At 45.6% G+C, this 27,348-nt stretch overlaps 1 protein-coding gene across 1 annotated transcript in view; it reads right to left on the bottom strand.

The window, feature by feature from the left end:
* The window catches only part of INTS9 (integrator complex subunit 9), an 81,083-nt gene that overhangs the window by 13,569 nt on the left and 40,166 nt on the right, over positions 1 to 27,348 (bottom strand). Inside the window, exons 5-12 of the mRNA XM_068280048.1 lie at positions 24,549 to 24,688; positions 19,825 to 19,911; positions 18,415 to 18,535; positions 16,436 to 16,570; positions 12,569 to 12,680; positions 11,367 to 11,547; positions 4,721 to 4,781; positions 1,980 to 2,151 (exon numbers count right to left, since the gene is read on the bottom strand). Coding sequence (XP_068136149.1) covers positions 1,980 to 2,151; positions 4,721 to 4,781; positions 11,367 to 11,547; positions 12,569 to 12,680; positions 16,436 to 16,570; positions 18,415 to 18,535; positions 19,825 to 19,911; positions 24,549 to 24,688 — 1,009 coding nt within the window. The remainder of the gene's footprint in view (positions 1 to 1,979; positions 2,152 to 4,720; positions 4,782 to 11,366; positions 11,548 to 12,568; positions 12,681 to 16,435; positions 16,571 to 18,414; positions 18,536 to 19,824; positions 19,912 to 24,548; positions 24,689 to 27,348) is intronic.

Below are 27,348 nucleotides of genomic sequence, written 5' to 3'. Positions count from 1 at the left end.
GTCAATTTCTGCCACCGATAAATGGCCGATTCGACCGATGTGATCGACTTGGCTAGAAATCGATGCAGGAGGCAGCATGATCGATCGATCGACTTTTAACCGATTTTGATCTATTTAGTAGATCGGTCCGGACGCAAAAATCTAGTCGATCAGCTGCTGGCAGCAGATCGATGGCACATAGCGTTGCATAGGATCGAATAGTGCAGCAGTGCATTTCAATGTATTTTCAATAGATTTCATACTGAAATCTATCGGAAATCTGTCCCTAGGGTGTGTCACACATCAGATAGATTTTCCTGTCAGATTTGACCAGACAGGCATCTGATTGGAATCTATCTATTGGTCGAATCTGCTGCAAATCTATAAAGTTAGCCAAAGACCTGATGATTATGGGCAGATTTGACAAAGAGACAAATTTATCGCTAATCGAGTCTGATTAGAGATACATTTGTCTCTTGACAAAGCTGCCCATATACTACAGGCCGATTCCCGTCCCGATTTCAGCATGAAATCTACAGGGAATCGGCTGAGCCTGCCACGTCCGCACTGCTGCTGCCCCTCTAATGTATAAATGTGCCCCCCCCCAGTGTGTGCATTTATACCTCACCTGTCCTGTAAAGGAAAGGTGGGGGGGAAAGGCTGCGCATTCCTAAACACATGCTGCAATTGAATGGTTAATCGCACAGGCATACACCGCCTCTGCCAGACTGAAAAATGCATGCCCTACATCCAAGACAAGTGCTAATATTTATTACACTAGGAGAAACTTTAGCTTCCAATATGGTTTGCATGCAAAGTATATTATACTAGACACTTGCGCCACGGTGAGGCAAACCTCCGGGCAAGTGACCTAACCTAAATTTAAAACCTTGGGAGCAGCTAAGCAAGAAAAATGTGTAACTTACATTTGGTAGAACAGCGAGGAGAACGCCAGCGCACACCACCAAGGCTGCATCCGAAATGACCACCAGCCCAGTGTGCAGCACCTATATAGACTCTCTGCACACTTCGCACTCAACTCAGATGCAAATCATATGCAAATCCGCTACCACTTATCATGCAAACAGGAAACTCAGGAGGAGGGGCTGGGAGCAGCTAACCTGACAGTTACATAGTTACAAAGTTAAGGAAAGGTGGGGGGGAGAGGCTGCGCGTCCCTAAACACATGCTGCAATTGAATGGTTAATCACACAGGCATATACCGCCTCTGCCAGACTGAAAAATGCATGCCCTGCATCCAAGACAGGGCATGCATTTTCTGTTTGTTTCCTGTTTGCATGATAAGTGGTAGCGGATTAACCATTCAATTGCAACATGTGTTTAGGGATGCGCAGCCTTTCCCCCCCACCTTTCCTTTACAGGACAGGTAATGTATAAATGCACACCGGGGGGAGTTGAGTGCGAAGTGTGCAGAGAGTCTGTGTAGGTGCTGCACACTGGGCTGGTGGTCATTACCTGTCCTGTGTCCGCCTCCACGCGACCAACCAACTTTGGACCGACATCTTGCCGCATGCGTGATCGACAATGCGACCAATTTACGCTCCGAAATTGGTCGCTTTGTCAGTCAAGCATGCACTTGCCAACACCGCTTTTCATCCAATTCGATTATAATAATCAAATTGGATGGTTGATCGGCCGCCAAGTCGCCACCTTAAGTGTATGGGTCATAGTGATGGGTATATCTAGTAGAACTCACAGAGAGCAATGTAATCAGTTTGGTCAAGTGATAGATATGGAGCTCTGTGATTGGCTAGTCATGATCATGTGCTAAAGCAGGATGTGATTGCAACAAATCAGAGCTTTGCAAATCTTATCAGCTGATCAAATTGATCACATGCTTCTCCATGAGTTCTCCTAGACAGTACCATCACTACATCTAATACAGACAGTAAAGATAAGGAATTGTAGAGAACATTCTGGAGAGCAGCCTATCGGCAAAAGAAATAACAACAAGCTGGCAGACCATATCAGACACGTACCGGTAAATATGATGGTGTTCAGGCTGGACTTCCCCCAGAGCTCCATAAAATGAACGACATCGCCAAAGCGCAGGGTGGGGTGGCCTGTGAACACCACACATGGCTGCTTGAAGTCATTGCTGAAGTCCCCGTGGATGCTGGGATAATGCTTCAGCTTGTTGGTCTGAATGAGCTAAACACATGGGGACAAATCAGGCGATGCTACAAAATCAGTGGCAGAAATAGAGCATCAGCTCCAGTCAACAGTCACCTATGAGAGGCCTATTTATTTAAAGGGATACTGTAGGTGGGGGTTGGGGGAAAATGAGTTGAACTTACCCGGGGGGCTTCTAATGGTCCCCCGCAGACATCCTGTGTCCTCGCAGCCGCTCACCGATGCTCCGGCCCCGCCTCCGGTTTACTTCTGGAATTTCAGACTTTAAAGTGTGAAAACCACTGCGCCTGCGCGGCCGTGTCCTCGCTCCTGCTGATGTCACCAGGAGCATACCGCGCAGGCCCAGACCATACGCAGACCATATGCTCCTGGAGACATCAGCGGGAGCGAGGACACGGCAATGCAGGTACAGTGGTTTTCACACCTTAAAGTCTGAAATTCCAGAAGTGAGCCGGAGCATCAGTGAGTGGCTGCGCGGGCACAGGAGGCCTGCGGGGGACCGTTAGAAGCCCCGGGTAAGTTCAACTCATTTTTCCCCGACCCCCCTACAGTATGCCTTTAAGTGTGAAATGTTAACTGAGGTCTATTTAGCATGTACTCTCCTCCCAGTACACTCTGGGAATCAAGGAATTATTTCTACTGGCTTTGAAAAACAGGGTAAACAAACATTCGGCAGTGATGCACCTGTCAGCAGAAAAGATGTCGCCACCTGTGATAATTTTTTTTCTAAAAAAAAGCAATTTTATTCATTACGTTATTTTCAGTACAGTTTTTCTTTTTCAGGTGATTGTCTCGGGGAACCATGGCCAAGAGTAGCTAGTGTGTGTCGGCAGCTGCCCCATGATGCAGCTTAGCGATCCGCCATATACAATCCTGAGGAAGGGACTCTGTGAGACGACGACGAGTGTTCAGCCTACAGGGAGTGTATGCAGGTATTGACTGCTCCTTCAGACACACATCTCTTAGAACAGAAAAGTCATGGGTGCCCATGGCACTGTATGACCATACCCTGCATTGTGTTTTCCTGTTAGTAGAGGTTAAAGCGGATCCGAGATAAAAAACTAACTATAACAAATAACTTATCTATATATATCTCATCTAAAGTTTAGATAGTTTACACAGCAAATCTAGCTGGAGACAGTTTTAATAGAATATGATTATTTCTTCCTGTGATACAATGACAGCAGCCATGTTGTTTGTAAACATTACAGAGAGGCAGGCTTATCTGCATCTTGAGCAAAAAAAACTAATCCTCCCTCCTCCCCTTTGCCTCTGAAATCTCGGGCTAGTAATACCTCCCCCTCCTCCTGCCCAGACTGAGCTCCCATGAGCCCTTGCTACTGTCTGAAAGTGCCTTGGCTCTCTGAAAACCTGTGGGCGTGGCTTCTTTAATTTATAGGGAATTAGAGCATTAAAACGAAAAAGTATTTGGCTTGAGGAATGCCCTATAAACAATAGGAAAGGAACACAATTATGCAATGACTAAAAGTTCATCTTGGATCCACTTTAAGAGTAACAGATTATGGAAAAGACATGCAGAGCTGATACCCCCTCCCACCTCGGAAGCATCTTGCAGAAGAAGCCTATTAGACTGGTGTGAGGCAAATAGGTATAGAAGGTCCCTGCACTGTATGGGTGGGCTGTAGGAGGATCCAGGAAACCTTGCTCCCCCCGCTAGACACAGCTCTGTTGTGTGGTCATTCCTCCTCCTCTCTGCATAGCAAAAGTACGCGCTAGTCAGCTTAGCTAAGAGACATCATTATGGGTGACAGTTCTAATACAGTCCTACCTACTAAAACCCGTGTCCCTGCAGCCTCCTCCTGTGTCCCCGTTTTTGCCGTACCGTGCATGCGCAGCACACGGGCAGCCGTTGGGACAGGAGGAGGACGGGGCCAGGGGGGCGGGTGTGCGCACGGATGTGTGGGTGCGTGGTGCATCCACACCTCCTTCCACTGACATCACCTGCCAGCAGTAAAAATGTCACCATGTGATAAATGTCTAAATGTAAATCAGGGAGAAGACAGATTTTACAATGGGCAAATACTGATTAAATCATTTATACATAATTATTGTAAAAATTAAGCACTTTATTACATTATTTTCACTGGAGTTCCTCTTCAAATTATTAGGCATGAAAAGCTCAGTAAAAAGTTTTTCGGTTCTCGCAAAACAAAAACGCAACAATATAGAGAACCGCATCGACCTCTAACGGTCTGCTCATTACTCCACCTCCAGTCAGTCCAAAGTCTGGCCGTTCTGTAACAGGCCATCAGGCAGCATTGAGGTGTGGCTTCAGGCAGCAGAGCAATCCCTCCCCCCCCCCCCTTCCTCCAGAAGGCCCTGTCAATAAAGGAGGGGTGATTCAGACTGACTGGGAGAGGACAGGCAGCTGTGGGTCTCTGAGAAGCCATCAATGGCGAAGGCAGTATTTTCCTTTCTAATCCTGCAAAAACTACAAAGCTTTTTTTTTTTTTTTTTTTTAAGATCAATAATGTTATATGCATATAATGTATGGAGATTTAATGGTCACATCTGTCTAAAAAGCAGCATGCCTTCACATTTCAGCAGAGGTTATGGATATTCTTACCTCAGCATGAGGAAAGGGGGGCTCAGGCAGGTAGACTTTTGTCTGCTTGAGTTGACACAGCCTGCAAGAAACAGAAATTAACTCATCAATATTCTACTGCCATCTTGTGCCCAAAATTATTCACTGCAAGTGACAATAAAGTCACAAACAACTAAAGTTCTTTCAGGGCTATGGCTTTAATTCATCAAGCATTACCGCATTCGGTAATGCTGAAAACAGCTGAGTTAACGAAGCACTTTAGAAAATGTTAATTCATCAAAGCTGTTACCGAATGAGAAGCTGAAATGACACAGCAATGAGATAAATTACCGACATGTGCTCAACAAATGTTAATTCATCAAGGTTCCCACATTCGCTAACACATTCGGTGTTTATCTCAAGCTCTCCCCTGTCATTACAGGCTTGGAAAGCCTTCTGTGTGAATGTTTTCATGATTAGCAGGAGCAGGCAGCCAATAGAAACAGCCCCTGTTCTCCTGCAAGTGCTGCTGATAGGTCACACAGGCTTCTCCACACAAGCTTTCAGACCCCCCAAGCAGTGAGCAGAGAGAACAGGACAAAATATATCCCCAGATTCCCTTCGGTGGTGTAACCCTTTCAGGCCCTGTTTGATAATGCAAAGATGCTGGTGGTGAAATCACAAGGCATGGCATTTGTAATGTCTCCAGGAAGTTCATCTACGTTGTGGCAAATAAATAAAATGTTAAGAAAGACTGATGGACAGATTCAGAGCAGCAGAGGCAGTATAAATAACAGTAACTATAACACCTTTACATCTAAAGGGATGTCTGGATGCCTTCTATTGTTATCAGCTTGTAACAACACAGAGACATTCCAAGCTGCTCTGCACAACTCTGATGTTATCGAACAGCCTTTGATGAATTGAAGCCTAGTAGTTCGGTAACTTAACGAACCTCTACCACACATGGGAAAATATTGATGAATTAGCACAGTGAAGTAAAATACCGAATGCGGTATTTTAAGGACTGGGGTTTTGTTATCGAACACCCTTTGATGAATTGAAGCCTATGTCCCATGTTATTAATGAGCGAAAACAGAGCAAATAATATTTACAGAACAAGTAATTGCACTTGAAGTGAACCCAAAGTGTCAGTGATTTGGAGGCTGCCATATTTATTTCTGTTTAAGCAATATCAGTTGCCTGGCAGCCCTGCTGATCCTGTGTCTCTAATACTTTTAGCCATAGACTCTGAACAAGCATGCAGCAGATCAGGGGTTTCTGACATTATTGTCAGATCTGACAAGATTAGCTGCATGCTTGTTTCTGGTGTGATTCAGACACTACTAAAGCCAAATAGATCAGCAGGGGTGCCAGGCAACTGGTATTGTTTAAAAGAAAGTAAATATGGAAGCCTCCATATCCCTCTCACCTCGGGTTGACTTTAAGGCTGACTTTTGCTTCTCAAAAGTCCTATTTGGCAGGGCCCTCCTCCCCGTTTGTGCTCTTCTCCACCACCACATGGACTCAGTGACTCATCTGCTATAATTATCCCTACTTCGCAATACGAGTACCATTGCTTATTGTTTCATCACTATTTTGAGTACCATTGTCTAACGCTGTAATGCCCCTTTGTAACATTGTTCAATGTTGCAATATCTTCCCTATTTATTTTTTCCTGTTTGGTGTGGTTGCCCCCCTTGAAGTCTATATTGCTATGTGTGTCCAATCGTTGTTGTACACCTGAAGAAGGACCCCAGTGGGTCAGTAACATGTAGTGCACCTGTTGCTTTAACCACTTAGTGAACCAGAGACGAAGCAACCTCCTATATTTTACCATATATATCAGTGGGGGACATTCGAGAAAACACTTACCCTGCACTCTGTTTCATTCTTCATCGTTCAGCCTGCTTCTTATCAAGCATGATAAAATCCCAGACTGAGCATTCAGTCTGGCTTTGCTCAGGAATTATTATAGCTGACGCTGTGTTCTCTGGTGTCTTTTCAAGCCCAAGTCTGCCCTCTTGTGGCTCTGCTCAGGAATCATTATAGCCGAGTCATTATAGCAAAGCCAGACTGGATGCTCAGTCGGGGATTTTATCAGGGCTAATAACAAGCAGGCTGAGCAGTGAAGGATGAAATAGAAAACAAGGTAGGTGTTTTCTCTAATGTTCCCACTGATATATATGGTAAAATACATGAGGGTGATTTGTCTCTGGTCCACTTTAAGATTTCAGGACATAAATTTCACGTCCTAATCGGCCCCTCTGCACATTCCAGGACGTGAAATTCACGTCCTGCAGTTAAAACACCACCAAGTATTCCTGCGCGTGCACGTGCGCACCCTCGCTCATGCACAGTGAAGGAGAAGGAGTGCTGCTACTAGCAGCACTCATTCATGAAAGCAAAGGGGGAAAAAAAAGTATTAAAGCGACAATGTCCCACTTAAAGGGGCACTATGGTGAAAAATGTTACAATTTTAAATATGTGCAAACATAGACAGTAAGAAGTACATTTTTTCCAGAGTAAAATGAGCCATAAATTACTTTTCTCCTATAATGCTGTCACTTACAGTAGATAATAGAAATCTGACAGAAGTGACAGGTTTTGGACTAGTCCAACTCTTCATGGGGGATTCTCAGCAAGGCTTTTATTCTTTATAAAGATATTCCCTAAAAAGGATTTAAACAATGATGCTGGCCAGCCTCCCTGCTCGCTACACAGTTTTTTTGGCAGTTGGACGGAGCAACTGCCATTCACTAAGTGCTTTTGAAAGTAAATAAATCCCTGAGAATCCCTTATGAAGAGATGGATTAGTCCAAAACCTGTTGCTTCTTGTAACGATCGGTGTCAGCACGCAGAGAGAATCTGATTATTGGCGATCTGCAGTATCACCAAGAATGCAGATATATACCCGATTATTGATGATCTGCAGTATCACCGATAATCCGATATATTGCTAACCTCTGGGCACCAGCAAAAGAACACAATAAAGACAGTAATATAAATCACAGAAGTGTGGAAATATCCACCACACGGCGATTCCTCAGAGGTGTGGTTACCTCTGAATGGGAACCCCGTGCGTGAGATCCTCTAACCAGGCAGAGTGAGGAATCTCGGCCCCTAGCAGTAATCGTCTGCTTGGGGCAGGCGTCTCGGAGAGGCAAGCCTCAGAGATAACCCTCCAGTGGGAAACGTTGCACTGAAGGGAGAATGGTCAGACAGGCAGAGGTTCAGCAACAGAGATGACAGATAAAGTACAAAGACAGAAGGCTGATTCGGTATCCAAGGCAAGCAGGGTCTGGCAACGGTATATCAGATATGCGAGGTACCGAATCAGAAGACAGAGGAGTAGTCAGAAAAGCAATAAGTCATAACAGATATCAAACAATGCCTAGTCTGAGTGCGAGGTCCTTGGTCTCAGCACCCTGGAACTAGTCTGAATAATAACACAGATTAGCAGTACAAGTAAACTGGCTAAGTGTGAATTCCCAGGTCCACCTGGTTCTAACACACTGTAGGACCTGACTAAAGGTCTGAGTGCTTCCACGTAGTGATCGCAACGGCAGACAACCAGCAACTGACAAGCAAGCTGTATATATAGTTGCAGGACTCTGCCGCCCCGCCCGAACCACTCAGCCAATCAGGAGTCCAGCAGGAATCAGCTGATCATCCTGATCAGCTGACACATCTCCTGCTGGCATAAAGGTCCTGACTTCTGGCTCGCGCGTGCGTAGCTCTAAACCTGTGTGAACTAACAGGCTCAGCCACACCAGCTGCACGCTGCTGCGTGCAAACCGCCGCGCTGGACACGGATTCAGCTGCCTGACTGTTGTTGCATGCGGCGGCTTTTCCACGTCTCGCTCTGCCGCCAGACACACGCTTCCGCGTGCAAACCGCCGCACTGGACGCGGAATCAGCTGCCCGCTCAGTAGCACTCGCGGCGGCTTTTCCGCGATCTCTCACACTTCTGTCAGATTTCTAATACCTACTGAAAGTGACAGCAACATAGGAGAAAAGTAATTTATGGCTCATATTACTCTGGGAGAAATGTACTTCTTATTTGTATAAGTTTGCACATATTTAAAATTTTACAATTTTTCGCCATCCCGCCCCTTTTAAATATTAAAGTGTTTCTCTACCCCCAAGAAAAATATTAACTCCTACCTAACTAATTAACCCCTTGTGTCACCTATACTTAGGCCTAAAATTAGTGGACATAGGTAAATGGCTGCCGCCCATAGCAATGGGGCGCGATCACTAGGGCGAAAACTCCGGGACCCAACACTGTACATATACATCGCTGAGCTGTTGCCTAGCAATGTACCTGTACAGCACTGGGGTCCCCAAACTGTGCGCCACAGAGATCGGGTCCAATCGCTGCAAACGCACAAACTGGCGATTATGGTACGCCACATTTCCAACTAGTGATGAAACAGGACATGTTGGGTATCATTTTAACTGGGAAAAGACAAGTATCATACTTTGAGATGTTTTATAACTGTAGCACTTGTGAAATTTGTGAGGAGAGAAATATTTAAAAAATTGTATTTTCTTCACTTACGCCTATTTTTTTCTAGGGATGATCACAGATAGTCAAATTGTTCCGAGTTGATGCAAATGTATGCACATTTTTATGCAAATGTGTGCAGCTTGAAAATGGACCAATGAAATTAAACCTGGATTTAAATGGATTGGTCCATTTTCAAACTGCATACATTTGCTTAAAAAACGACATGTGTATCACTTCGATGGCGTAAGTAATAATAAAATAATTGCTATAGCAACAGTGACAACTGAAATGCCAAAACTGTCAGGAATCTTAAGGGGATAAAGCCTTGGAATGCGAAATGGTTAATACAAGTACTATTGCAGCCAGTTGCGCGTGGCCTCCTTTCTTTACATTATTTCATACAATCACTCTGCTTAAAGGTGACCACACACGATACAATAAAATGATCCGATTTTACGGCAATATGATAAAAACTATCATCTCCCCCCAAAAAAATAGAAAGCTTTTTTTTTCATTCGGCTGAAAAATCCAATCGGATTTCCCGTTTTCTTAGATTTTTATCTATCCGGAATGCCAGATATTTTTCTTCAATCTTTGTAAAGATTGTATGTTGTGTGCTAGATTGTCAATTTATTAATATACACACGCTAGCAATTTTGTCAGAGTTTCCAATCATTTTTATCATAATTGGGGAAAAAGTTTACATAAGTGTGTGGTACATTGGTCATATTTTTGAAATGATACAATCAGTCAAAAAAAATCGTGGGGTTCTTCACGACTAACAAGAAGTGAAGCCTTTTTCTAAGGAGCAGCGACCAACCATCACAAAGAACGAGTGGGGACGGGACTTCCCTACACGCCTGTACAAGTGGTTGCCTTAAAGCAACCTACACTTGTGAGTATATTTACTCTTAATTCTAATTCCTTTATCTGAAGATAATACACCATAAGGGCTCCTGGTACCCCTGCGGTTTTTTTCTTTTCTTTTTCCTATACTGACCAGTCAAAAAAATTGATTGCAATTCTTAAATTGAACAGATATTTAAAAAATTGTATGGTGTGTGGCCAGTCTTCTACCCTACCACTCTGTCATACCGTACTAGAGTCTACTACATTACCTAATCCTACTCTGTATCCTGTCACACTCTGCCTAATTCTACATACTACCACTATGCCTAATCATACTCATAGAATCGAGAGTAGAGTACAGAGTACAGCAAAGTACGACATTCTCCTCTAGAGTACCTCTACAACAGGCACTATCACTCTGCTAATTCCCTATTCTAGAGCCTATTACGCTGCCTATTCCTACTCTAGATACAATGTCTATGCTTACCCATATTCTTAGGTCTAGCACCCTGTCTGTTTCTACTCTAGAGTCTACTAATCTACCTCACCTTAACCTTTCCCAACCCATTTTCGTGATCACCTATGTCTCCTCAGCACTTCAACTTACCTGTGTGTCAGCTCGGGCGCTGTCGTTTTGCCCCACTTGCAAGTGCCAGCTTAATTTTGTAATTATGCAGCACAGAGTGGTGCTGGAGGTGGTCTAAGCACAGACACCTTGATCCCCATAGGGCGATGCTGTGCCAGACCAAATCCAGCAACGACGCCCCTACTTGTTGCCCAAATGCACCAATATATTAACTACATTACATGGCACAGCGGCCAAAGACTGGGCTGGCAGCGATCATTGTGCATTGTGTTGGACACTTTGATCTGAAGTGGATGACGCTGTGCCAGATTTAATCCAGCAACAGCAGCACTAGGTGGCAGCCATTTTTTCTCTATGCCAGACATTGGGCCTGTACTAGAAAAGGCCAATTTTGGACACAGGATTGGGAAGGGTTAACCTAGATACAATCTCTATGCCTAACCCTACTCTAGATACTACCACTCTGTCTCTTCCTAGCATAGATGACACCACTTTGCCTTACTTCCACTCTGCTCAATATCACACTAGGTTACACCACCCTTTCTAACATTACAAAAGAACTTGCCCGTTTGTCTACTCCTGCACTGGAACCAACCACTCTGCCTAACCCAATATCCGGAACCTGTTACTCTTACTAATCCCATAGTTGAACCATTCTTCTTTGCCTAAGGCTGCCCCGGAATAAACCACTCTGGTTAACTATGCATGGTTATAGTACCTACCATTTTGGTGGAACTTACCACTCAGCAAAGATCTGGGAGAACTCCAGAGAGCTGTTGGCCACAGGTGAGATGAAGTAGAAAGGAACACTGGAAAGTCCAGCAGAGTCAATATACTGATATAAACATTCCAGAAGGTCATAGATGACACCAGAGGGATAGCACGGCACCAGCACGTTACCACCGTTACGTATGGTCATTGCTAGAGAAAAGAGAGAGGAGAAAGAAGACATGAGGAGATGGCTTCAAATAACCCCGTCAGAAACAAATAACTTGCAGAAGCACTGAAGGGAAATCTATCATTTCCTTCACCAACACTGTCAGTTCATATGTAAAATAGGGGGAGAAGACTAAACTACATTGGGCACCATGGTGGTGTAGTGGTCAGCGCTCTCGTCTTGCAGCGCTGGGTCCCCGGTTCGAATCCCAGCCAGGTCAACATCTGCAAGGAATTTGTGTGTTCTTCCCGTGTCTGTATGGGTTTCCTCGGGGCACTCTGGTTTCCTCCCATATCTCAAAAACATACATATCAGTTAATTGGTTTCCCCTAAAATTAGCCCTAGACTAGGATAGATGCACTACTACACAATACATACATAGACATATGACTATGGTAGGGATTAGATTGTGAGCCCCTCTGCGGGATAGTTAGTGACAAGACTATGTACTCTGTACAGCGCTGCGCAATATGATGGCACTATATAAATACTTAAATAAATAAATAAAAGTAAACCTGAAGCAGAAAAAAAAGTCACATGCTCACCTAGGGAAAGGGAAGACTCTGGACCCTATAAAGCCTTCATGTTCCTCTAACAGTCCCCTCGTCCTCACTGCCTTACACATAATCAAACATGTGGGATACTTGGAAGCCTTTGGAAGCCCTTGCATCCCGGAGTGATTCCAAACATGGGCCACTCAACACTGTGCATACATGAATGTGCAGTACAGAGCCGCCCATCTGCAGAAGAACTCCTCGACACGCCTTCCAAGGGTTGTCGAAGGCAGCAAATTTGAACCAGGGACAGTGCTGGAATGAGGACACCAAGACAGGACAAGGAAGGCTCAATGAGATTCAGAGCCTTCCCTCTCGATAGGTAAGTATCTGACTTTCGTTTTAAATGCTACTACAAGTTTGCTTTAAACGCCAGTCCTCCTCGGGTTGGCTAGGTGGGCTCGCAACCACCATCATACTAACAATAAACATTTATACATGAACCCCTTACCTAGGTTGCTGCAGAATTCACCCACCATGCCATCTGGATTGGCAGTGGGTATCTGGGTGAGACCGGTGAGTATCAGAACATCACTGTTCTTCAGAGAGGTCTGATCCATTGCCTGGAAGAGAGGAGAAATGTCATTCAACCATCCTACCGCTATAAGACAACTCTAATGGTGCCCATACATGGTACAATAAAAATGTTAGATTTTCCAGTTTATTTGACAAAAACGATAGAATCGAATAAAAAAAATTTTGATCAAGAAAAATTAATGATTATCCCGTTTTTCTTTTATAAAAATCCAATTTCACATGTTGGAAAAATCTTTATATTCAATGTAACTGAATAATCAAACGAAATTATCTAATCGAAAAAAATGAAAAAATGGTACCATGTTTGGGCACCATTAGGCTCGGTTCACACTACACAAGCTAGCGGACCGCGTGTCGCAGTGGACAAATAGACATGTTGATGGATCTTTTTTTAGCTCTATGATTGTGTTGATACAGTGACAAGACGCAAAGTCCCAGCACGGGTTTTGTGGACACTGCACAGAACATGCACATGTCATCGTTAGCCAGGCTACAGTATATATGGGCACGGCCATTACAAAGGACACCAGCAGATGTGGATAGACACAGAAGATTGTACATCAGGTCCGTTGTGACCACCGATGTTGTGGCTGTAGTGTAGTGTTCACTCAACGTTAAATTCCTGGCACATGTAACAAGCCAACAATGTTTTACACCAAGTTACAGCGAAGTCCCTGTTATCCGGCACAGGCGGGGAATCATCAGATACCGGATAGGTGGTATTTCCAGTTGCTTGAGAGAGTAAGCAGCCCGGGGCGTCAGTTTTACACTTTTTGCCCCCCAGAAGTCTCTCTCTCGCTAATGCAGAGCAGTGTTCATCAAGAAGGAGACGGCACTCAACTGGCTTCAAAACTTGCGTTTATCGAATCATTCAGCAATTACACGACATGTTTCGGGGACATCCCCTTCATCAACACCTGATGAAGGGGATGTCCCCGAAACATGTCGTGTAATTGCTGAATGATTCGATAAACGCAAGTTTTGAAGCCAGTTGAGTGCCGTCTCCTTCTTGATGAATATTGACTGTGAGTGGAGTGGTGACCCACAGGAGAGTTGAGCACCGGCGACTCAGGCAGTGCTAAGCCTGAGAGGAGGTACCCAGGGTTCTTTGATTGTTGAATGCAGAGCAGTGCACAGGAGAAAACACATACCAGACCTCCAGGCTCCATCCTTTTCTCTTCTTACAACTGCAAGCGGTTCTGCTGCATCCTTATGTGCAGCTACCGATGTGTCACATGACCTGATGTGTGTCAGGTGACATACATTGGGAGCCTACAGAGGATGCAGCAGAATAGCCAGCAGCTGTAACATGACAAGAGGATGGTGCGTGGAGCTCTGGTATGTGTTTTCTGCTGCGCTCTGCATTAGTAAGAGAAAGAGGGAGAGGAACCTCCCCTTGGGCACCAGTTTATTGCCAGTTACTTGAGTTCCAGACAACCCGGAACTGTACAGTATATTCAAACAATATGCTAATACAGTTTTTTATAAAATGAGGTCTTCAAGAGTATTTTTACTATTTTGTTTCAATTTTACTGTATAAAATAACAAAAGCATTTACAGAACTCCAGCCGGGCAGCACGGTGGCGTAGTGGTTAGCTCTCTCGCCTTGCAGCGCTGGGTCCCTGGTTCGAATCCCAGCCAGTGCACTATCTGCAAAGAGTTTGTATGTTCTCTCCGTGTCTGCGTGGGTTTCCTCCGGGCACTCCGGTTTCCTCCCACATTCCAAAAACATACAGATAAGTTAATTGGCTCCCCCCTAAAAAATTGGCCCTAGACTACAGTACTTACACTACATAATATAGACATATGGCAATGGTAGGGATTAGATTGTGAGCTCCTTTGAGGGACAGTTAGCGACAAGACAATAGATATATATATATATATATATATATATATACACTGTACAGCGCTGCGTAATATGTCGGCGCTATATAAATACTAAATAATAATAATAATAATAATAACTCCATGATAGTGCATTGGTTTGGGCATAGTATAAGAACACCGATAAGTTACTCTTTTTAAAATCAAATATCAGCTGCAAAGTTTTCGTATTCCGCTCACCGCAGTCAGCTGACTGACTCATGATGCTTGAATGAGTCAAAAAAGTAACTAGAGAGACAGCCTGCTTGATTAAAAACTTCAAAGGCAACAACCCATTCAAGTACCGTCGTTTTTTTTTAACCTCTCTAGAAATTGGTTTTGGTGTTACCTTACCCCATTGTCTGGAAAAGTGACCAGTGGGGTTTACGTATGTCCTAGATCTCTCTCCTCTGCACTGGCATTTTAAGAAATTCGCTCCGATTTTTGTGTTAAGTTGTAGTCAGCAGCAGAGCTGGGACAAGGTCCTCCAGCACACAAGGCTGCGATACCAAAGTGCCACCCTCCATCCCTCTCACCCCAGCCATCACACGCTGATTGCTATTAGACTAAAGGGGCCCATACACATAACGATTTTTACCGCCGATATACGGCCGATTGTATCACAGTGATCGAATCGGCTGTGAAATCGCCGCGCACACCGCTGACAGAACGATCGATTCCCGATGATCCGTTCGTGCGGAAGATTTTTCTCAATCGCCGGCGGGTCGGGAGTGCGTCGATAGCGGCGTTCGAATGCCCAACGACCAACGCAATACAGCGGGTACACATTACCTGTTCCGGCCGGCGCGAGTCCCCTGGTCTCTGCTGTCTTCTCCGCTCTGGTCTCCGGCATGCTTCACTTCTTCCTGCCTGGAAGTTTAAACAGTAGAGGCCGGGCAGGAAGAAGTGAAGCATGCCGGAGACCAGAGCGGAGAAGAAGACAGCAGAGACCTGGGGAGTCGCGCCGGCAGAGCAGGTAATGTAATGCGGGGGGGGGGGGGGAGGTTGGGCAGCACCACCACCACCGATTGTGAACGGTTTCAGGCTGAAATCGCAATCTGTTTGCAGGCAGCCATACGATCCCTCTCTGATCAGATTCGATCAGAGAGGGATCTATCTGTTGGTCGAATCTGATGGCAAATCGACCAGTGTATGGCTATCTTAAGAGGAGCCCAACACCTTAATCTCTAGTTTATCTGGCTTGCAGTCACTGCCATGTATCCCCTTTTCTTATCTCTCTCTGCTTTAAACACAACAGTGGAATGATAGCTGAGTGATTTGTGTGCCCCCTCCTACACTGCGCCCTGAGGCTGAAGCCTCTCTTGCTTCCGCCTCGGCCCGGCCCTGGTCAGCAGCCTATCTAGTGGCAAGGTTTTTGTTTGCTTCTAGTTCTGTAAATATTGTAAATAGTCTGTACATTGTGTACAAGCACAAATATATTATGTGTGTATATATAAAAACACCAGAGTGTGTGTGTGTGTGTGTGTGTGTGTGTGTGTGTGTGTGTGTGTGTGTGTGTGTGTGTGTGTGTGTGTGTGTGTAAAAATCAGTCAGCCTTGTATAACAGAAATAATAAAGGTGATGTGTATAGTATGTGTATATACAAAAACACCAGAGTGTGTGTGTGTGTAGTGTGTGTGTGTAGTGTGTGCATGTGTGTGTGTGTGTGTGTGTGTGTGTGTGTGTGTGTGTAGTGTGTGTGTAGTGTGTGTGTGTGTGTGTGTTTTTGTGTTTTGTGTGTTTTGTGTGTGTGTGTGTGTTTTGTGTGTGTGTGTGTGTGTGTGTGTGTGTGTGTGTGTGTGTGTGTGTGTGTGTGTGTGTGTGTGTGTGTGTGTGTGTGTGTAAAAATCAGTCAGCCTTGTAAACTTAACACAAAATAATAAAGGTGATGTGTATAGTATGTTCTAGGACCACCTACCTGCGGGTGAGTTGTCAGGAGAGAGGAACCGGACACATAGGAGACCTTCTCATAATGAGACTGGATGATCCAGTTGGAACTGCCGAGCGCATAGCCAGAACTCAGAGGTGTCACTTGTACCACACCAAACAGTTCCTGCATGACAGAAGTAGGTTAGCAAACTGTTCCTGCGGGACAGACGGTCACCAAACAGTTCCTGCAGGACAGAAGAAAGCTACCAAACAGTTCCTGTAGGACAGAAGAAGGTTACTAAACAGTTCCTGTAATACAAAAGATGGCTACCAACCAGTTCCTGCAGGACAGAAAAAGGCTACCCAACAGTTCCTGCAGGACAGAAGGAGGTTAGCAAACTGTTTCTGCAGGACAGAAGGAGGTTAGCAAACTGTTTCTGCCGGAAATGCGAAGGCTACTAAACATTTCCTGTGGCACAGAAGAAGGTTATCAAACAGTTCCTACGGGACAGAGGAAAACTAACAAACAGTTCCTGTGGGACCGAAAAAGGATAGCAAACTGTTCCTGAAAGACAGAAGAAGGCTACCAAACAGTTCCTGCAGGACAGAAGACAGCTACCAAACAGTTCCTGCGAGACAGAAGAAGGTTACCACAACAAGAGCACAGCTAGGAAACTGCCTGCACCCGGTGGGATAGCTCTGTGACAGATTCATCTCACTGTAATGTTAAAGTGACCCTCATACAAATGACAAGGATATCAAATCGGTATAGACTTATGCCTCATACAGACACTCGACTTCTGCAGACCAATATAATAGTTTATGAACGTTTGGACCGAGAGTGTGCTTACAGACATCAATAATTCATGTGCGCTACTCTCTGTCATGTGGTGTCCTCTGAAGAGGCAAGGAGGAAGAGAGGATTTTTGTGACACTTGGGGACAAAGCAATTGTCTGTAAGAATCCACCACAGGCAACGTCGTCAGTCTTACTGTGTGCTGACGATGGAGTTTTACACCTGTGCAGATGCTAAACTGATGGTCAAATGTATCAGGAACAATTGTTTTTGACCATCAGAATCTTAAAGAGGCATTGTAGAAATATATAGATTCAGTCCATTATTCAAGATTCCCACTTTTTACGTTAACTAACATGGGCCTCAACTTACTAAGCTTATCTCCTGTCTTTAATAACTCTTCTAGAGTTATCACCATGGTGATAAGACATGTAGTATTCTGGAAACATTTTACCTCAGGCAAACCTAAAGTTAACTCTTCTGTCTTTAAGTTAACTCTTCAATCCTTAAAATAACTCCAGAGTTAAAGACAGGCTGTTTATTAACTGCGTGTGAAAATAACTACAGAGGAGGTAAATTAACTACAGAGGAGGTAAAACTACAGAAGAGGTAACTTAAGGAATGAAGAGATAAAATAACTCTCTCATTGTGTGGAGGTAAGTTTTCTCTTGCCTTATTATCTCCAGCATGATCTTAGTGAATTGGGGCCATGGTTTCAGCATAAGAAACACTTCCTATATCTATAATATATTGCTGTACTGGTAGTTTGCAGTTAACGAAAGAGATAGAGACTGTAGGTTCGTTCTTGAATCCATTCTTTAGTCAGAACACTGTTCCACCTCTATCCCCTGTGCCTCCAGGGTCCCCCTCTGTGCCCGTTTGTCCCTTCAGTGCCTTTGTTCCACCACTGTGCCTTTCTGTCCAGTCTGTGCCTCTTTGTCCCCTCAGTGCCTTTCTGTCCCCTTCGTGGCTCTGTCCCCCTCTCTACCTCTCTGTCCCCTTTGCCTGTTTGTCCCCTCTGTGGCTCTGTCCCCCCTCCGTGGCTCTTTAATGTATGTAATAGAACTATACTGGGGAGCCCCTATTCCCTGGTCTGTACACCACTCACCTATGACAAGAACAGAAGTAATGTTGCATATACGCACTATACATCTGAGGCATCTGGGGTTAATATTAGGATTAGGGGTGCCGAGGTTGATAGTGAACGGTTTGTGTGTGTGTGTGGCACTTACTATTTTCTGTGAATATCCAACTAGCTGGATCTTGCTGAGAGCTGAATTCACCTCCTGCATGGTGTAACACTTCTTCCACGTGGAGATGTCCACAGCGTCCTTTAGAGGCGCCGGCAGCTGCCTACATACACAGCCAAACATTGATTCATGAATACATGTGCCCAAGATAAAAATATTTAAAGGGAACCTTAACTGAGTAAAAAAAACCCCCAAAACCTAAGGCTTCCCTTAGCCTCCTGCAAACGTCCTATGCCCGCGCCATCACTCATCGATCATCCGGTCCCCTGCCGTGCTCCCATCCCTGTGGCCATCTTACACCTGCGCAGTACATGTACTACATACATATGTATGTAAGTGTACTACTACGTACGAAAGCGTGCTGCACGGGTGCAAGACGCCTACAGAGACAGGAGCGCAATCGAGGACTCGCTGTGCAGGTGCAAAACGAAGCTGAGCCACGGCAGGCTTCCAGATGATTGGTGAGTGACGGTGCAGGCACAGGACGACTGTAGGAGGCTGGGGGAATCCCCAGGTAAGCAAAACTTTTTTTTTGTACTCAGTTAAGGGTCTTTTAAAGCAAAGTGAAGATAAACTTATGGGATAATTCTATGTGTAGTACGGATGATAAATATAACATTAGCAAAATGGAAACAAGTCTCATATTTTTATTTTCAGTTTAATAGCTTAATTTTTAGGATCACATCAGACTGTTTAGAACCCACACTCTACCTTGTTAAGCTGAAAGAGAAGAAATAACCCTTTGAACCTCATGGCAATTAAACCTCATTTGAAGCCTTATCTCACTGTTTCTCACTGTTTTAGCCTTTAGTTACTTTTCAGGAAACTGGATTGAATTTCACAAGCTGTGGACAAGTTCTTTTGCATAGATAAGTTGTTTTTTTAACTCTTGCTGTACTGGAAAACAGAAAGGGACTTCAGAGAATTTCTTACAAGGGCTAGTACCGTATATACCTATGTTTATCTAATCATTTCACTTTAGGTACATGTTAAAAACCATAAAATAGAGTGTAAGAAAGGCCTTGCTTGCTTTTTAGTAAGAAGACTTTTTGGACTCTTTTAGCCCCTTATAATTCCCTAATGTTTCTGGGTCACCATGAGCTATCTGAGTATTCTGTCTGTGCTACTAATAATGTCATAGACCATAAAAATCCTGCGAAAGGACCACTATCAACACAAAGTTGTTAAAGCTTTTACATTTTTTTTAGGTTGAAAAAAATTGCATCATTTTTTTTCTAAACTTTTCCACGCACAATCATGTTAATAAAATAATTAAAAAATATTATCCTGAACTTTATCATGAATAAAAATAAATGACTGAACATACTGTAAACTTAAAATGTTATCTGCAAGTCCCAGCAATGAAGAACGAACATAGCGACTGGTTCATACCTCTGATCTTCCTTCTGCTTCCACTTGGTGGCAGACTGGGCCTTTGGAACTCGCTCAATAAAGTTCACCAGTTCTTCCATGAGAAGTCTGAAAGGGAACCCAGATAAGTGTTACCGCCTCACTCTCCTCCTCCCATGTACCAAACACACGCCATTATTTGGCTATAGGCAATACAAACGGACTGCTATGTTACAATGAGATTTTTTCTGCGCATGCGTGTTGCTATTTTTACTGGCAGCTAGGAACACAAGGTAAAAAGCAGCAGAAATGCAGCATGCAGGACATTTGTGAGCCGGCAAACTCTGATAACAATTGAATCGCAGTGGTAAAACAATCACTGCAATTTCCTTCATTCTACTGACGTCCTTGCATTTTGCCATTTGCATGCTATCCGTTTCTGGTATTAAACAGCCTTTAGTCACATTTCTTTTAGCTGATAACTTTTGTAACCGGGGAATAAGCGAACTTGAAAATTGACCAATTGAATTAAAAAGCGGCGAAATTCAACTGGTCCAACTTTCAAAATACAAAATTTGTATAATCCTGAATCTTCTTGGAATTCTTTGCATCCACCTATTGGTATCTGGTTGTCATCATTCAGCCTTGCTATTGGTTTGCCTCCTTGGCCTCTTTTTGCAAGTTGAATAAGGGACAATGTAGCTTGTTGGGGTTCTTATATAGGCCAGGTACAGTATATTGGGGCTTCCCTTCCACGTGCAGCAGCCCCTGCCATTCCATGTGCCACATCCATGTACTGCAAGCCTTTTCTTCCATGTACAGCTCCTTAGGGCATCAGCTTCTCTTTTTCAATTGTTGTTCCCCATTTGCGGCCTCCTCTTTTATATGCAGCAACCCCTCTTCCATGTCCAGGTGCCCCCCTAGGCTGCAGCTGCCCAAGGCCCGGGCCTTTCTGGATATCTAGCCCCAGCAGTAAGGGCCCATGCACACTATAAGTGGTTTTCTGAGCGTTTTGCGATTGATTCACGTTTTTTTTTTTAAATCGCTCCCATTCACTTTCATGAAAATCGCTAATCGCAAAAAAAATGGTAATCAATCACAAAACGCTCAGAAAAATGCTTTTAGTGTAATGGGCCCTTGGGGGTCGTTCACACTAGACGCGTTTTGGGGATTTCTTAAGCGCAGGCGATTTGTACAAATTGCCCTAAAAGCGATTACACTATGCTTTCCAATGGGATAGTTCTCATTGGGGCGTTCTGTTTGCTTGCCGCTGACAAAAGAGCTGCATGGACCATTTTCAGGGCGATTTGTCGTGAATGGAAGTATATAGGGAAATCGCAAAGCGCTTGAAAAAGTGCTTTGTATAGCGATTTCCCCAGCGCTTTCATGAATAAATGAAGCCGTGTGGCTGCTCTCACACAGCGACTCGTATTTATTCATTCTCGGGGGCAAAGTAATCACTTCCTGACTGACATCAAATAATTGCTCTGAGAAAGCGCTTCTAAAAAAGCTTATTCCACGCAGAGCAGAGCGATTTGAAAAATAAAAATCACTCGGCGCGGGCGAGAGTGCAATGTGAACAAGACTTAAAGAGGAACTCCAGTGAAAATAATGTAGTAAAAAAAGTGCTTCATTTTTTACAATAATTATGTATAAATGATTTAGTCAGTGTTTGCTCATTGTAAAATCTTTCCTCTCCCCGATTTACATTCTGACATTTATCACATGGTGACATTTTTACTGTGGGCAGGTTATGTAGCTGCTGCTAGCTGTTTTGGCTGTTAGAGACAGCTGTAAACAGCTAATTCCTGTCTGTGAACCTTGTTACATTGTAACAAACTGCCAAAAGTACCGCAGTACTCAGAGCTTCTTGTGGGAGGGGTTTCAGCACAAAATCAGTCATACAGCGCCCCCTGATGGTCTGTTTGTGAAAAGCATTATATTTCTCATGTAAAAGGGGGTATCAGCTACTGATTGGGATAAAGTTCGATTCTAGGTTGGAGTTTCTCTTTAAGTCTTATGGAGGGTCCTGTGCATATAAGCAGTACTTTGAAGGGAGGAGGGCGAGGCAGAAGGAAGGCTCTATCTTTCACCGGCTGTGGCTATGCTTTACTACAGCTGGATGTCAGGAAGCATGGCACCAGAGAGGTCTGCAGCAATTGGACCTGAACTCTTGCACAGGACAGAAGGAAAACACGAGAAAGGCACCCTGTGTGTATTCAGAGAGTTTAGCCCAGGGGTGCCCACACTTTTTCAGCTCGCGAGCTACTTTGCGAACTATCCGGTCACCGTGATCACTGCACTACAGCAAACGTCAACCCCCCCTCCCCCCCTGGAAAAAAATCATAGAAAAACATATAGAAATTAAGCAGAGTCCCCTATAAATATTTAAATATTCAAATGTAGATCAGAGTCCCCCCTAAATCCACACACATATATTTAAGAAGCATCCCCCTTAATAAAAATAATTGGGCTAGCTACCTCTCAAATCAGTCAAAAATAAATATAGTCATAGTTTCCCCATCCCAGCATAGATGCAATCACCCCCCAACCCCCCCCCCCCCCCCAGTCACCTTTCTCAAGCAGAGCAGAGTCCCCCCCACAGAGTAATTACATCCTTCACAAAGTGCAGCGTTCATCCAAATCCATTGTTTCCACCCATTATAAAAATAAACAGATACACACCTGGAGCCTGTGTGTCTCCCCTCATCACCTTCTGTGCGGCTCTCTTCTTGCTGTGTGGCTGCTCTCACACAGCGACTCATCCCCAGCAGCATCTCTTCCTCCCTAAACCACGAGAAATAGCCTGGAAGGGGAAGGACGGCTATCGCCACAGGAAGTGCTGGAGGGGGAGACGCTGTCTCTCATTCAGTTGAGTCTCTCCCCTTTCAGCCGTGCCACTCCCCTTGCCACTCCTCTCCCCTCCCCTGGCTTTTCCGATTGGCCGTGTGCTGCTCTGCATTGGGCAGCAGAGCAGCACAATATAACAGAACACGGCGGCCGCGATCAAGAGCAGCGCGCCGGCAGTAAAATATGACAGGCCGCTGCCATGCCGCCGCGTTCTACAAAACAGTCGTTAGCGATCTACCGGTAGATCGCGATCAACGTATTGGGCACCCCCGGTTTAGCCTGTCTAATCCCCCCCTCATCTGTGACTAATCACAAGCTGTAATTTGATCTTTCAGCTGTGTCAGCTCAGGAATCTCAGCAGTCCTCAGCAGAGAAGCTAATTTGTAAACACAGAATGTTAACCCTGCTTCCATAAAATCAGGAAGTACACACACACACACACACACACACGCACGCACGCACGCACGCACGCACGCACGCACACACACACACACACACACACACCAGAATTTGTAACAGATGTAACAAAGACATGTTTTTTTTATTTTAAAGGGAACCTAAACTGAGAAGGAGATGGATTTTTCCTTTTAAAATAATACCAGTTGCCTGACTCTCCTGCTGATCCTGTGTCTCTAATACTTTTAGCCACAGCCCCTCAACAAGCATACAGATCAGGTGCTCTGACTGAAGTCAGACTGGATTAGCTGCATGCTTGTTTCAGGTATGTGATTCAGACACTACCGCAGCTAAAGATCTCAGCAGGACTACCAGGCAACTGGTATTGTTTAAAGAGAACCTGTACTGAGTAAAAATATTTAAAATAAACACATGAGGTAACTTCAAATAAACATTACATAGTTACCTTGCCATCAGTTCCTCTCAGAAGCTCACCATTTTCTTCTGACAATAATCCCTTCCAGTTCTGACAACATTTTGTCAGATCTGAAATATATCAGTTGCTGTCAGTAAAATATCAGTTGCTGTCAGTTATAGCTGAGAGGAAAACTGATGTACCAGGTAAATGTTCATGTTCCCCTATGGCTCAAGTGGGCGATGTTACAGTTTAACTGTGTGCTGTCCAGGAAGCTGTTATGGGTAATGGCCATTTTCAAAATGGAGGACGGAAAATTCCCTTGATCACAGTGAACAAACAGGATGCGGGACAGGAGAAAGACACTGAGGAGTAGACTACATGGAAGGTAAGTATGACTTGTGTATGCTTATTTTGACTTTTACTTTTCAGTTCAGGTTTTCTTTAAAGGAAACATCCATCAGTTAAGGTTCCCTTCAGGGCTCGTTCACATTGCATTCCGCTCGCGTTAGTGTTCGTGTTGGGGTTTTTTGTAGCGATTTTTTTTTTTCAATTCCAGGCGCTTGGGTGGGCGTTTTGTTTTTCTGAAAAGCGCTATTCCCGAGCATTTTTTAAATTCACTCCCCGACAAAAGTCAGGAAGTGAACTCTTTGACCCGCAAAAGAATTGTATTTATTGTTTAAAACACAAATGCAATTGCCCCACAAAGAGATTTTGTGAGCGTTTATCGCTCTTCCTATACCTTCCATTATAGCAAAAACGCCCCAAAAATGGTCCAGGCACCACTTTGCTGCCCGCATGGTGCACGAACCCCTCTGATATGAATCTTCTCATAGAGATTCATTGCACAAGCGTTTTGGGGGCGATTTTGAAAATCACTTGTGCTTGAAAAAAAGAGCAAAAACGCCCCTTTTGTAAACGAGCCCTTGGCTATTATGCTGTTGCGTATCTATTGGAGCAGAGAGGAAGTTCTGAGTACAGGTCCGCTTAAAACTAAAAAAAAAAAAACAAAATACATACACAATCACAGATAAAACATTATTATTATTATTATTTCGCATTTCTTTCTAATGATGTTACATTTTCATTGTGACATTGGCTGTACCTGCCGATCTGCACGGTGGGCTCGGTGGCGTAGACAGTCCCGGTGAAGCCGGTGTGTTCGGTGATGTATGGCAGTGCCATCATACAGTGATAGTTAGAGATTAGGATCACATCTACAGTAGACAGATCTATGAGCTGTGTCTGAAAAGCAAAGAGCAGCATATTAAACGGGTCCGCATGTCTGAGACGCTGGCTGTCAGCGGCGGCTCAGCTCATCCCACCCAGACAGCTCTGAGCGGTCACTAGCACCGGAGAATATTTATTTCATGTTATCGCAGCAGCTGCGGCCAAATGCATCTTCTGATCGGGGGCATAGAAAGCGCCTGATCATCAAGGTCTTCATTATAGCCTATCACAAGAGGAAAATTACACCTCAATAGGGAATCAGAAGATATTCCCCTCAAAGCTGAAGGCGCTCATTTGCAATGATGGCAATGTGTAGACGTTGCTTTCTCATCGCGGTAATTGCAATTGTTCAGTTTCACAAAGTCAGTGTTTTTCTGTAAGAATCAAGAAGGCCTTAACCCTTTACCTGCTTTAGAGGAATGTGCTTCCTGTCAGTGAGACTGTATTTTCAGCTAACAGCTGTATGCTGGGAAAGTGCAGTCTGACCCCGCCCACATGTCATACATCTGAGTCACTCCCAGCAGTGGCTGCCTATGGACCACAAGATGCCACTACCAGAAAGAATCATGTGACCTGACCTTCCAGCTAAGGTGCCAAGTGGGCCTGTCATGGTTCTCAAAGTTTGTAAATGAACACGGCAACACAAGGTGAAACTGGTGTAACACTAGAAGTTGGTGACAAGGCTGCATACTAGACAGCAGTAGCATGTCAACCTGAAACATAATTCCTCTGAGACTTACTGGGCCTCTATTATCTCAACCATGTCCCTTCTGTACCCAGCCATACTCACTCTTCCCAGCCATGCCCCTACAACACTCACGTACACTCCACATCCTAGCTGTGCTCCTCCTGCAGCCAGCAATACTCTCTCACATCCCAGCAAAACTCTCTCACACCCCATCCACGCCCTTACACTCAGCCACTCTCCTCCACATCCCGACCACACTCTCTCACTTCCTAGCCACACTCTTTCACACACCAGCCATGCACCTACACACCTCAGCCACACCTTCTTAGCCTTGCCACACCCTGTCTTACACCCAGCCATGCTCCACATCCCGACCACACTCCCACAAATCTCAGCCGCACTCCTCCGCAGCTCAGCCACACCCTTTCTTACATCAAGTCACACTCCTTCACATCCCAACACACTCTCTCTCTTCCTAGCCACACTTCTTCACACCTCAACCACGCTCCTACACACCTCAGCCACACTCCTGCACACCTCAGCCACGCTCCTGCACACCTCAGCCACGCTCCTGCACACCTCAGCCACGCTCCTGCACACCTCAGCCACGCTCCTGCACACCTCAGCCACGCTCCTGCACACCTCAGCCACGCTCCTGCACACCTCAGCCACGCTCCTGCACACCTCAGCCACGCTCCTGCACACCTCAGCCACGCTCCTGCACACCTCAGCCACGCTCCTGCACACCTCAGCCACGCTCCTGCACACCTCAGCCACGCTCCTGCACACCTCAGCCACGCTCCTGCACACCTCAGCCACGCTCCTGCACACCTCAGCCACGCTCCTGCACACCTCAGCCACGCCCCTACACAACTCAGCCACGCCCCTACACAACTCAGCCACGCCCCTACACAACTCAGCCACGCCCCTACACAACTCAGCCACGCCCCTACACACCTCAGCCACGCCCCTACACACCTCAGCCACGCTCCTGCACACCTCAGCCACGCTCCTGCACACCTCAGCCACGCTCCTGCACACCTCAGCCACGCTCCTGCACACCTCAGCCACGCTCCTGCACACCTCAGCCACGCTCCTGCACACCTCAGCCACGCTCCTGCACACCTCAGCCACGCTCCTGCACACCTCAGCCACGCTCCTGCACACCTCAGCCACGCTCCTGCACACCTCAGCCACGCTCCTGCACACCTCAGCCACGCTCCTGCACACCTCAGCCACGCTCCTGCACACCTCAGCCACGCTCCTGCACACCTCAGCCACGCTCCTGCACACCTCAGCCACGCTCCTGCACACCTCAGCCACGCTCCAACACACCTCAGCCACGCTCCAACACACCTCAGCCACGCTCCAACACACCTCAGCCACGCTCCAACACACCTCAGCCGCGCTCCAACACACCTCAGCCACGCTCCAACACACCTCAGCCACGCTCCTACACACCTCAGCCACGCTCCTACACACCTCAGCCACGCTCCTACACACCTCAGCCACGCCCCTACACATCTCAGCCACGCTCCTACACACCTCAGCCATGCACCTACACACCTCAGCCACCCTCCTACACACCTCAGCCACGCTCCAACACACCTCAGCCACGCTCCAACACACCTCAGCCACACTCCAACACACCTCAGCCACGCCCCTACACACCTCAGCCACGCTCCTACACACCTCAGCCACGCTCCTACACAACTCAGCCACGCTCCAACACACCTCAGCCACGCTCCAACACACCTCAGCCATGCTCCTACACACCTCAGCCACGCTCCTACACACCTCAGCCACGCTCCTACACACCTCAGCCACGCTCCTACACACCTCAGCCACGCCCCTACACATCTCAGCCACGCCCCTACACACCTCAGCCATGCACCTACACACCTCAGCCACCCTCCTACACACCTCAGCCACGCTCCAACACACCTCAGCCACGCTCCAACACACCTCAGCCACGCTCCTACACACC

This window comes from Hyperolius riggenbachi, chromosome 4 (assembly GCF_040937935.1).
Source record: "Hyperolius riggenbachi isolate aHypRig1 chromosome 4, aHypRig1.pri, whole genome shotgun sequence".
Lineage (NCBI taxonomy): Eukaryota > Metazoa > Chordata > Amphibia > Anura > Hyperoliidae > Hyperolius > Hyperolius riggenbachi.
The sequence above is the reverse complement of the archived record's forward strand: the minus strand, read 5'-3'. Positions and strand labels throughout refer to the sequence as shown.